This window comes from Humulus lupulus, chromosome 1, assembly GCF_963169125.1.
Source record: "Humulus lupulus chromosome 1, drHumLupu1.1, whole genome shotgun sequence".
NCBI lineage: Eukaryota > Viridiplantae > Streptophyta > Magnoliopsida > Rosales > Cannabaceae > Humulus > Humulus lupulus.
The window spans coordinates 48,556,264-48,569,518 of NC_084793.1; the positions used below are offsets into that span (position 1 = coordinate 48,556,264).

General features: G+C 32.2%; 1 protein-coding gene across 1 annotated transcript; it reads right to left on the reverse strand.

Annotated features, from left to right (window-relative positions):
- Positions 1–4,413: 4,413 nt before the first annotated feature.
- Positions 4,414–12,765, reverse strand: LOC133814502 (uncharacterized). Its single transcript, XM_062247453.1, has 14 exons — positions 12,684–12,765; positions 12,560–12,580; positions 12,352–12,466; positions 7,748–7,820; positions 7,509–7,621; positions 7,289–7,373; positions 7,149–7,221; positions 6,996–7,051; positions 6,575–6,682; positions 6,354–6,407; positions 6,105–6,140; positions 5,454–5,564; positions 4,821–4,918; positions 4,414–4,579 (listed from the first exon to the last, which is right to left on the reverse strand). The coding sequence occupies exons 1-14, from the start codon at positions 12,763–12,765 to the stop codon at positions 4,414–4,416; spliced, it is 1,191 nt and encodes a 396-aa protein (XP_062103437.1).
- Positions 12,766–13,255: the final 490 nt, after the last annotated feature.

The following is a 13,255-nucleotide window of genomic DNA, read 5'->3' on the forward strand; positions in this document are numbered from 1 at the left end:
TTGTATCATATTCCATGATTAATGTCACAAACTAGCCGTCCAAAATAGCCCAGTTTAAAAGATTACACGTTAGAGTTAACAACAATGAAATAGCCCTGTTACTTTGTTTACCAAAAATATACTTGCAAAACTTGTTAAAACTGACAAGTTTGGACATTTGATAATTAACATTGATTTTGGTTTAGATCTCTTAGAGTTTTTCTTTTTATAATATAACGTTGAAATTTGAGTTTATAAAAGAGACACTTGAGTTTTGGGTCTTGAGTCAGATTACATTATCAACGAGCAGAGGTTTGATTTCAAATGCTTTGTTCTAAGTTAGTTTCTTTGTCTAACTGATGGGTCTTTTGTTTCGTTCAAGAACTGGGCCTCTTTTTAAAACATGTCTGTAGAATTCGTTCAAAATCATAGAGGGACTAGTTAGAACTACCTTTCGAGATTGGTAAAGTGGATTGATTGAAGATTAAGTGTTGGTCTCGATCCTTCTTTTGCAGCAGCCATGGTTGTGGAGACGTGCAAAATGGTGGATTGTGTGAACATGAGAAAATTAGCGTCACCAATCCACTCACAGCAAAAGTTTCGGCCTCTATCTAGCAACGCTGATCTGCAAGTTTTTGACAATGCCTTCAGTTTCGGCACAACGAAAAACCAATGAATAAGTGCAGTCTTTCATTCCTTTCCAAAGTGGTTATGTTCTGTACTTTGTTGTTCTGTTAATTTTGTTGTGTTGTATGTTCTGTTAGTTTTGTTGCACAAGTCACTCAAAATTTAGCACTTTTTTCAAGCGGCCATCCACGGAACGAGATGAAATTAAAGATACGTTATCTTTTCATCTTCTTCAATTAATTTTTAATTATTTTCATTTAGTTGTTGATTTAGGTTTGATATTAATATTGAACTTTTTTTTCCTTTATTTGTGTTTAACAGTTTGGTCTGGAATGAAAGAAAATAGAAAAGAAAAAAGTGAGAAGAAAAATAAAATTAAGTTGTTTAGTAAAAAAGAAAAATGCAGAGAGAAGAGAAAAGTGCAGAAAAAATATAGGGTGGGGCCCACTAAATTTTTTCCCTCCAATTTAGAAAAAAAATGAAGAGAAAAGTCTCTTACAAATGAATAAAAATAAAATATTAAAATATTTTTACAAAAACTTATAATATTAATATTTTGTAGGATAATACAATAATTTTATTATATGCCAATTTCTTTCCATCCTACCTACTCAATAACTAACAAGGAAATATATTTTTATTTATTTCTTTCTAATTTTCTAACCCTCACATATTTTCCTTCTTTCTCTTATTTTCTTTCTTTGCTACCAAACGGAGAGTTAGTCTTCCTATTGCTTTCGATCTTTTTAAGCAGTTATGAGTACCCACGATCTCAATAAACATTTTTTTACATACACTTTTCAATTATAAACTGCCTTCTAATTATTATCCACAATTGTTTATATTTTTTAATAATAAACTATCTTCTGGTTATTATAATCATTTTCGAAGGACCTTGAAACTGTTTTATCATGTTTTATAAATTTTTGTGATTTTTTCACCATTTCATGATTAGATATCAGTTTATGTTATGATAAGTTAACTGTTTAGTGAGTTTCTGTTGAGTAGTTAGTAATAGTAGATAAGTTAGTCAGTTATTATTGTATTTATTAAATTGACATCATTAGATATTAATGTGTTTTTGTACAAAGTTCTTGACTATTTGTATTAGTTACTGTTATTCTTTTATCAATGTGGACTCCATTTTAATTACATAGAAGTACCATCTATAAAGGTGGTTTTCTTTTAGTTATTTTTATATCCATTACAATTTCAGTTTTTCATGAACGAAATATACATCAACATTTTTTTCATTAAGCAATAAAGTAATTGAATTTCACATATAAGTTTTTTTTTTTTTAAATTCTTATTTGTTTCTCTTCAACTCTATTTGGTTTGTATTATTGTATTCTCTTTATTTTATTCTTAAAAGGTTATTACTGAGATCAATATATTTTTTGGAATTTTTTGTAGGTAGTTCCTCAACTACTCAAGGCGAAGATGCAGTTTTACTTTTGGTTTTGAATTGATCTCTATTTTCACTAGAAGATCCATGTATTTTAATACTAGGTTCTTTATTAGAGGACATTCACTATAAGAAAAAACAGTATTCATAATACTTAAAAATTGCTAACCGAGAGTATTGATAACGCTTCTGAAAATACTAACATAGCTCTTGTTATTAAAAGTCATGTCTTTTCTATAACAGTATTCGAATGTTTTGTTCGGTGTTATCTTAAACTATTAAATAACACATTTTTAGTTGCTATAATATTCAAATAATAACATTTAGTTAGAGTATTTGATTATAAATTTGGAGTTTAATCTTATACTTTATGCATAACACTTTTCCACTGTTACATTTGATTATTTTGATAGCATTTTTAGTTTGTTATATTATATAAATCATAACGATTTGTTATGCTTATAATATATTTCTAAATCACAACATATTAAAAGTCTAGTAATAAAATTTTGTTACTTTAGTGTGGATAATATATTTTATATTTTATTTTGATAAGTATACTTATAAGGTTTTTTTTTAATTAAAAGATTTTCATTATTGTATTTTGATAAACAAAAATCAAAATTAATCATAAAATGTAATTCTCAATAGATTAATAAACCACAAGTATTACATTAAACAATAACTAATTCAAACCATGAATATGTCTACTTCATGAGATCTTAGTTCTAACTTAAATTTGAAAGCATAACATAATAAAGTTTTATAATCTTGAACATCTTTTACTTTCAAAATGAAAAACAGAAATATTACAAGATACACAAAAGTAAATCATGCATGAAACATGCTCCATCCTTCAATTCATCATCCAACCAAGTACTTGCTGCTGAAGTTGTTTGTTGCCATCTGAAGCTCTCTAAATTGAAATCTCCTCAGGTTTCCAAGGCAAACCTCGTCATGATGTTGCTCTGAAATTTTTTAAAGCCTACAACTGTTAATCTCTTCTTATTTTCAAACAATTTAACTCTGCAATGAAACATATATGAAAAGCAAAAAGCAATGAAACCCAACACTACTTAAGTAAGTAATGTTAGATTAAACAAAAATATGTACAGTATAAACCATAACAAAGCAGCTTTGCAAGATATGAAACATATATGAAATAGTCATGTTCATTAGTGTAAAACTAAACCCAAATTCTCTTCTGAACTAGTCAGTAATGAGGTCAAAATTAGTAAAGAAGGTGAAAATCACTTTAGGAGTTCAAATGGCTAAATCGCTTAAGGAGTTCAAATGGCTAAGAGCTTAAGGAGCTATTCTAATTCTTAACAATCCTTACATTTTCATGGCCAATATGGCATAGGAGTTCAATATCTTCCCCAATTTAGTTGAAGCAACTGCTTATGAGCAAATAAAAAGAAAAGGCCAGTTAAGCAGTGGCTGGACATGGTTTACATTGTATCAGTTAAATGGAATAATTACATATGATCAACACTTAAATCTCATCAATAATGAATACATTAATATATACCCAATAATAGAAAATAACAAGAAATCAAATGCACAAAGTAAGATCTTGAGATCATTTCAATCTATCTAATCCCCGTCTTCATATATTTCAATGATAAGAAAAAAAAATTACAACTTTATACCCAACTTGTTTCCTTCTAATTTATCATTCAGAAATGATTATTTCCCTGTCTTTTATTTCTATTTCGATGGAGTTTTCCTTCTTTACTTGTATTTTTCTTAAGTAATAATACAGGTAGTTTTGTTTAAAAAAAACAAATTATGTTGCACCAATTTGTAAACAATATATTCTGGAGATCATCTGAAACTCAATAAAAAAAAAGGTATATGACATAGTATTTTTTTAGCGACTAACCATTTCAATGTCAGAAAAATCTGGGCTGCCCAGTGTTAGGCTCCTGAAATTCTCCTCATACCAATGCTCCACATACATCACAGAAGTGAAGTAGGAGCCAATAATCTATACACACATGTTAATGAAATTAACACATGCCTACAGCCAAACAAGGTCAAAAGGCCACTAGAAGTACAGGAAGCATTGTGCCAGATCCATATATATGTAGTATTGAAAAAGAAAGATTCACTAATAATATTACTGAATGTGTTTTTATTAATTGTTGTACATAGTATTACTCACTATTATAAATATGCCTTAGTTTCTTGATCTTGTACTAGTTACCTGTTGGTGTCTATAGCCCTTGTTCTAACCCCAACTTTAAAGCCAACTTTAAAGCTAGATATAAGCCACAGAGAGGCCTTTAGTGCTGCTACAAAGAATGTGAGACACCATTCAGGATTCCTTAATTATAATATACTTAATAAGCTAGCTATAACAAATAGAAACACTTAGTGACACTATAATAAATAAGAGTTCAAGCAAATGTTTTGCAACTATTAATGAGACAAGAAAACAACAACAGAACAAAATCCTGAACACCAGGATGTGTCTCATGCATGAACTCAAACAATTTGTTCACAACAGTTTTTAGGAACTTCCAGTGAGCTCTTAGAAACCTCGGGTACTGTCCAACAACATACCTGCAGAAAGAGAGGAGGATTATGTACAAGATTTCAAAAAAGTACTGGTTGTATACCTCCAACCAAGTTTCTCATAGTTCTCAAATTTACTCAATTAAAATCAAGTGGCTAAAATTCATGGTTTCTACAAATGACCAAAGATTCTGGATGGAATGAGGTGTTATGGCCTGGCTGGCTATATCTATGTGCATTCCACCTCAACTCAAGATAGATAATCAATCATTCAATCATGAATACTTACATAATGTTACTTGCGATGACAGCTTTGTTATCCTCCCCTTTCGTGATTTCGCATAAATTCAGCAAGTCACGAATGACCATAACCAAAAATCTGTTCTCCTGCCAAAGCAAACCAACATAAAAAATATGAAGGGCAAACATTGACCTCCAGAACATGAATGTTTCTTATGCATTTGATGATGCAAACACATTATCAAGAAACAGGTATAACATTTTAATAAATAAATAAATAATTTTAAAAAGAAAAAACCTATTCAAACCCACATATTTTCCCAAATGAGAGGGGCATGTAATAGTGATCTCTAGGTTCTACATCAAGATCCCTAACACCACATGACAGATGCATGGACATTGCCCTCACAAACTCATAACAATATGTGGTGTAACTAACATTTACAAGGAAATAAAGTACAAGCTTACACTGACACATGTGACTATCTTTGATCAGAATAAACATTTTTTTGTAGTCAAAACAGAAATGCCAAGTAAACTATTATCACAACTAGGGAGGTGGGACGTAGACAATATCTCGAGAAGTAAATGATGAGTTTATAGTTGAATCAGAAAGTATAAGCAGTGACCACAAATATAAAATGAGTAGAAATAACATTTATAAGGTAAGTTAAAAATGTACCTGTTCTTCCATCATCGAACCAGATATAGACCCTATTGCCCAACATAATGTGTTTAAGTTGTTCCAATTCCAATCCTCGCCACTTAATTTTTTGCCTATCTTCTTTAGCATCTGCATCATACAAGAAGAATAGACAGCAAAGGTAGAATTTATAATGAAAATAATATATAACACAATCAAATGACACATTTTCTTTGCAAGTGTCTGACAAGATAGAAACAAGGTGTTCCATTATAATTAACATGCAGAAAATAATTTCAATTGAATGGCCAATAAAAGAAATTCCTCACTCATATTTTTCCTCAAACTATTCACTATCAGCAGCCCCCAAGCTGCAGCCACATGACTTGAAAGAAATTTCCACTCAAAATAGGTCACATCATAACAGAAATATTATTAGACATAAATATAAATAAAAACTATAGCTAACACAAGCTTGTACTAACTTTGGTACAAATAGAAAACATGAAAAATATTTCAATACATTTACTACTTTATTTTCCATAAACCCATACCAGCTTTTCCGTGTCCTTGTGATCAAGATGTGACAAATATATCAAAGTCTCCCTCATGATATGCAACAATTATAAACCATAGAAATTTGGTTAAGGAAAGTTGCCATAATAAATAAGAGTTCAAGCAATTTTATACCTTAATTCCCTTTATTACATCCTCAAGAGTAATAACCTGTAACAGAGACAAAAAAAATAAGTCTGGATTAATAAAAAAAATGTTTTGCAACTGTTAATGAGAACACAAAACAGTAGCACCACCAAATTGCATTATTTAACTTTTTTATTTCTGTATTAGTAATTTATTTCCCTTTTGTATAATAAATAAAAGAGATCATGCTGGACTTCACATTAATCAATATCTGAAACCAAAGTTAAAAATAATCACCTCAATTAAAGTAAGTCCAAATGGCTCAATGAAGGCTAGATTTATGAAAACACCCTACCAAAACAGAGATACTCAAATCAGGTTGAAAAACATACCTCCTAGATAAAAGAAGTGATAGATTTCAGGGACACACGCACACATATGATATGTACCTTTGTTTTTGCTGCTAGACGATAGATTTTAGGGACATCAGATTACTTATGACGTTTAGGATATGCAACTTGACCATATAGATCATATTTTTCAATCAACTTAAGAATTGAAAGAAGCACAGAGCTATTTGTGCTAGGCATTTTGTCAATATTGTCACGGTTTCCCATTATTAGCGTCTGTATCAATAGGAAAACAAAAAGTGAGATTGCTAGGAAGTCATGTAAAACTATTGTATTTAAAGAAGAAGTTATGTAACAGGAAACAAAAATTCTAAAAATTACACACGATATAGATAACAGGAAACCATTAAACCAGTAGCTTGTATGCCATTACACAAGTTCAAATTATAAGAATAAATAAAAGTGAGATCAAGAAAAAGCTCAATATGGAATATAATAATATTTTCTAGTTATAAATTAAAACAGATAAGCTGGTAAAATTATATAAAAAAAACAAGTTCAAATGGTAAATTAGTCATTGAACACTAACCGATGCCTCGACCAAAAATGTTGTTGGATTTCTTACTCCAAGGGAAAATCGTTCAACTGCAGACCATATAAATGAACAACCATTTTACAATATCCATAATATGGATTAGTTTTTATCAAACAATGTCAAGGATGAAAAGAATTGAGATCTCACCAAAACCAATGAGATTGCCATATTTTTTAACAACACGAGTTATGCTCAAAGCTTTCTCTTTTCCAATCCCTAACTGCAGTCACCATCAAGATTAGAATACATTATTAATGTAATAGAAGTTGAAACCAACCAGAACTAACCTTTGAACAAATATCATCAGATGCCCCAGACTGCTTGAAAAGCTTTCCAAAATAAAATGGTATCAAGTCACTAATGCACACTCCCCTAATAACTATACAGTGTCAGATTGATTTTTCAATATAAGAATATCACCTAAAATGGTAATGGCTAAAGAGCTACAAGTGAAAAGCTTCATCAAACATGTTTAATAAAAATAACTAATTGAATTAGGAAGCTAACCAGTACACCCAAAAAATCGTCAATGTTATGTATCCAGCATTCCTAGAAAAGGACTCTGCAAGAGACTTCCATGACCCATCCAAAGTTAACATCCTTGCTATAGATATGCCAACCTAAATCATTTACTATAAATAAGAATTCAGGCATACAATGGAACCATGAAACACACAAATTTTACTAAAAGGAGCAAGAAAATTTCTTGAGCTTGTGAAACAGAAGTACCAGAACAGAAGACAGACCCAGATATTTAAAGCTTCTTCACTGATGAAAAGACCACAAGCAGCAGCCATAAGCAGCCAAAAGTAAATCCACCTACAATGAGATTAAAGTGAGATTAACCCCATATTTCAAAAGTGCAAGACTTAGTGAGGTGCCAGGTTTCTATTGCTTCTGTGTTGTGCCCAGTCTGTGAGCAGGTGGAGGAATCGCATCAGCACCTTTTCTTTGATTGCTGGTTTTCCCAGCAAGTTTGGGCTCTGCTCAAAGGGTGGCTGGGTTTTGGTATTTGGCCTCTTCAGTATGTTGGCTGGAAAGAGTGGTTAGATAGGAAGCCTAAGAGTTTTCTACACAGCTTTTCTATTGTTGTTGTGGCTGTTGCGGTTTATGGTGTGTGGTTTAATAGGAACTCTTGCATTTTTTCTGTCTATTCCTATACTCCTTTGTATATAGTGAGGTTGATTAAGCAGGCTGTGAAGTATAGATTGAATGGTAGGCTGAGTCAAAAAGTCCTAAGGCAGAATTGTTCTCTAGCTGCTCTTATTAAATGTCTATAATCTGTTAGCCTTTTGAGTTGGTTTTGAACTAGTGGTATTTGTTTGTTTTGGTGCAATATATTCCTTTTTTCATAAAAAATAAATAAAAAAACTTGACACATGATTTTTAACAACTTCAATTAGTGCCTGAACAAATCAATATATGAGAATGAGCATACATAAGATGCAAAAATAATTATATAAATATGACTCATTGAGATTCATCCATACTTATTAAGATATATAGTAGGGATTTTGATTCCAAACAAGAACAAACAGTGACTATTTAAGAAAAATGCTCAACTTGAAGCTAAGAACACACATGTATGTATATATAAATCATCCAATTAATCCCCAACAACCCATAAATCATTTACTTGTATTAAAGTTGTTTGCTGAAGTAAGAACTAAATAAATTGATAAGATAAGTATATTTGTTCAAGTAAAACTGAAATAACCCCAAAAAAATCAAACACCAACTCTAATGAATGAAAGCCAAGGAAGAAAGAGCTTACCCCACAGCTCAACAACATTTTCCAATTTCTAAAAACAAAATCTGAAATAGAATTGAATAGAGAGAAGTTAGGGCAAGAGATTGAAATAAAATAGAAAGATTCAGATTTTACCCAAAATTGCAGAAAAAAAAGATGAGAGACTTGGATTTCTAAGAGAAAAATCTAAAATGACAGAGAGTAATCTATATTCATAATTCTACTTTGGTTAGGAGTGCCTAGCAAGAGTAATAGTTGCACACTTAATTGCTACATTGTACCTAAAGAGATGAAATGATAAAAGAAAAATTATGCTAGGCATAAAGAGTATAAGCAAGGGAAAATGATTTCACAGCACAATAAGATTAAAACAAGAGGAATTATGTATATGTATAAGACAATGTACAGACATGGGTTTCACAAGTCTATTAAAAGTAGGGATAAGTATATTGTTGGTTCAATAACAAACATAGAAAGCTAGATCAAGGTTATATGTACAGAGAAGATTCACTTCATCATGGTGAGCTCTATTAATAAATCAAGTTCAAACAAACACTCAATTGAAATTTGTAATGTGTCTTGACAAAAATTGATTGGTTCGGACAATATTCAATATTCAAATTTATTACTTACATAAACTATATTCAATTGTATAAAATTCCCTGTCATGACGACATATATATTTATTTTATTCATCATTTATAATTTGTATGTTCATCCCAAATCATAAATCTACCATGTTCATTACCAATCCTACAGTGGACTATGGTATTTTTAGCCATTTTCTTTGTTTTTTCTGTTCTGCATCACAAAGAAATCTATGGCTCATGGCATAGAAGTTTACCTGCTCAGTAATCTAAAAGAAAGAAATGCTACTATATATATGTATATGCGTGTATGCACACAGGTTTTGTTATTTCTCTAGCTTTGAATATAATATACAAAAAATGAAATCAGATTATAAATCACCCTAGAAGTTCACCCTATATTTATATATTGATTATATGAAATTTGTATAAAAAAAACTCACCTCACAAAGATGTTCTTGCTTCCAGCAGGGGAGAATCATTATGTGAGGCAGAGATAGATGAGACAACCAGAAAAATGACCTCCGTTGTGTCCTCCGGAAGCTCTCACCGACGTCGTGTGCTCCAGAGACTCGCATGAGGCAGAGAATGATGAGACGAAACCAGAAATTAGTGAGTGAGTGGTTGTGTAGACGAGAGTGAGTGGAGGAGAATAACGTGGTTGTGTAGACGAAAAAAAAAAGAGAAAGAAAGAGAAGCTGAGAAGCAAGAAAGAGAAGCTGAGAAGCAAAGAAAGAGACTAGGAAACCAGAAAGAAAGAGAAGCAAAGAGAGGCAAAGAGACGAAAGAAAGAAAGAGATGCAAAGAGATGAAACCAGAAATTAGGGATTCAATGAAGGCTTAGGGGTTCGGAGGCTGAGACTAGTTTACTGTGTGCTTCCGTGTCTCTTATTTTCATTTGGCGCCTAGTTATATATTTCATATGGCGCCAAATGAAATTTCACATATGGGGTCGTGTTTTTTTTTAATTGCTTATTAATAACACTTTTAAATATGTGTTATTTTTTAATGTAATATATACTAAAAATTGTTGTAGTGATTGCAAGTTTATTGTCCAATTTTCCTATAGTGTCCCTAATCCATGATTATTTCTCTCATGGCTTAGTTGTGCATGCTCTTAGAGTGGATGAAAACACTACAAGAAAAAGAGTCTACAGCGACGACGCAAGAAGTCGTCGCCAAAATGGCGTCACTGTAGGTCCGCATGTGTAGCAACCTACAACGATGACAAAACGCAGTTGACACAGTAGTGGTTTACTACGATGACGACATGTCGGTCGATGTAGGGAATCCTTTTTTCGGTTGGATTGGTATATTATGACGACATGTCGTCACTGTTGGTGGTTGCAAAATTTGAAAATTTGAATTTCAAAAACTCCTACAGCGACGACATGTGGTCGCTATAGGTCCGTCGACCGCCCCATCTACAGCGAAGATATGTCATCGTTGAAGAGTGTGCGGGTTTATATGCCTTCAGCGACGCCATGTCGTCACTGTAGTGTCACAAAAACTCAGATTTTCGTGTTCAGCGTGCACCCTACGGCGACGACGTGTCATCACTGTAGGTATACAAATTTTAAAAAAAATTAATTATATTGATTAAAATTTATTTAATAAAATATTAAATATTAATTAAATAAATAAAACCAACTTATTTAATTAAATAATAAAACCAACTTATTAATTAAATAATAAAACTAATTTAACAATATTCATAGTCTCTAAAATGTAAGATAACAAAACATAAGTAGTATTGTCTTAAAAAAAAAAACACAAAATATTAATAAGTTCAAAATAGCAATATAATAAAACTAAATGTCATCAAAATCAATTTGAAAGTCATTATCGTCGGGCTGTGGTGGTTGTTGTTGTGGTGGCTGTGGTGGTTGTGGCTACTGTGATTGTCGTGGTTGAAAGATTGCCATCATGGACTGTATCATAGTCATGTCCAAGGCTGAAATTGTGGAGCTTGGATGTTCGGATTTGTTGCTTGCAAAAATTATTGCATTTGCTAGAAGTTGTTGTTCTAGGTCATAAAAGCTTGAATGAAGTGTTGAATCATGGACTGGAAATCATCAGGTGGTATCGTTGGAGGGCCAACTCTGGTGGACAGAAACGGTGATGCCTCTGATTGTGAAGAGGATCCGGTGGCGCTTGAGGCAAAGGTACTAGTGCCCTTCAACTTGCGTCCAATACCTCGGTTGTGGCCACGACGTTAACCAAGTACCTTTGAGACGACTTGTGTCTCATTAATAGTGACACTTCCTGCTTCAGATTGAGATAGAGATTGAGATTGAGATTGTGTCTGGACCTCTTGCTGCAAGGCATCTTGCAGTTTAGAAACAAAATAATTAATACATAATATAATTGAATAATATACATATATACAAAACTTAGAAAGTTACTCACATATGCATCCTTAGCATTCGTGTCCACCCATCCACGTGTCGGATGATTGTGCATGTCATGGAACGTATCGATAATGCTGGGCAATTCCTTAGTCTGAATATTCATCTTTAGAAAAAAAAAATAACAAAATCTCAGTTCAATATTGAAATTATTATTAAGATAACTTAAAATATTTCAAATTATCTATATATTTTTATTTACCTTCTTAAATCGAGCAAAGCATAAGAAGTCGATCCATGGAGACTTGGATACTTTTGTTTTGCTCTGTTGATAGCATTTTCCTATGAGCGTTCCATGAACTATGGAGTGGTAAAAATTTCAACCGACTTCTGCTAACTCTCGTTGTCAATGTCCTCTGGTGGATTCTTTCTGGCTGTCTCGATATCATCATACCCTCCATGTTCATCGAAGTGTCTTTTCTTGCAACGTTTTCTATTCTTGTAGTGATCTTGAAACTCTCGCTCAATCCAGTCTCTATCAGTCGCCACTCAGGGAGAGCTCGGGGAAGAAAGACACTTCCTTAAAAAAAATGGTGAGATTTTTTAAATTTTATAAAAAAAACATTACATGTGAATAAGTAGATAAATTTACCTCAATCTTTTACATCAATCCAATCTTGTCCTCATCTGGAACATTCTGCCATGAGTCATAATATAATGGAACATGGTGACCAATAAGGTTACCAATAAGTCTCATGAATGATGTCTCGAAATCACCAACTGCTTTGTAGGTTCCCTCCAGATCAAATTGTAGAGCCAACGAACATTTATTGTCGTTGACGAGCTGCTGCAAATTTTTGGATCGAGACTGACCTCTTCTTTTTGTGGCTGCCGCTGCATATGTTAATTAAACAATACAATTAAATTGAATAAAATAATAACAATTTGTCATTTATTGATAAAAGATAGACTAATTATAGTATATTACCTGTCTCACAGGAAGTAGGAACTCGCATGGGATCTAGAGGAGGATGATCTGCTCCATCACTACCATGGGAACGAGCAACAGTAGCAGACATATCTTTGCATTTTAAATAATTATTAACTTAAATTCAATTATAGTTGGAGGTTAATTACATAACTTAAATAATTTCGGTAATGCATTTGAAACTATTGAAAAACAAACATTTTTGAGAAAAGTCATATATTGATTTAAAAGTCTTGAAATTACAACATACACATTAAACATACAAATATGAATATGCATAAGAAAATATTATTCCTCGTCAATATCGATTCCTACAACATCATCTGTACTTTCTAAATCATCTTCATTAATTTCGTCATCATCGTCGTCATTGATGAAATCATCATCCACATTCGGAACAGATCGAGACGTTTCCCTAATTATGCTGGTGTGACCAGGTCGATTCAAATGCATAATCTCCAACTCTCCTAATTCCATGGTGAGTACAAACTTTGATGAAGTGCTATCATGCATGAAACCAACCTCGCTATCATCATCGATACTTGGATGATCCCAGATCTTTTGATGATTGACTTCTTCTA

What these genes read in the sequence shown, in the direction of transcription:
- LOC133814502 (XM_062247453.1), bottom strand. Translation starts at nt 12,765, where the DNA reads ATGTCTGCTACTGTTGCTCGTTCCCATGGTAGTGATGGAGCAGATCAT. An exon ending in ACGATTTTTTGGGTGTACTG is followed by an intron (nt 7,374 to 7,508) that starts GTTAGCTTCCTA and finishes TATAGTTATTAG; the next exon opens with GGGAGTGTGCATTAGTGACT. An exon ending in GTCATCGCAAGTAACATTAT is followed by an intron (nt 4,580 to 4,820) that starts GTAAGTATTCAT and finishes CTCTTTCTGCAG; the next exon opens with GTATGTTGTTGGACAGTACC.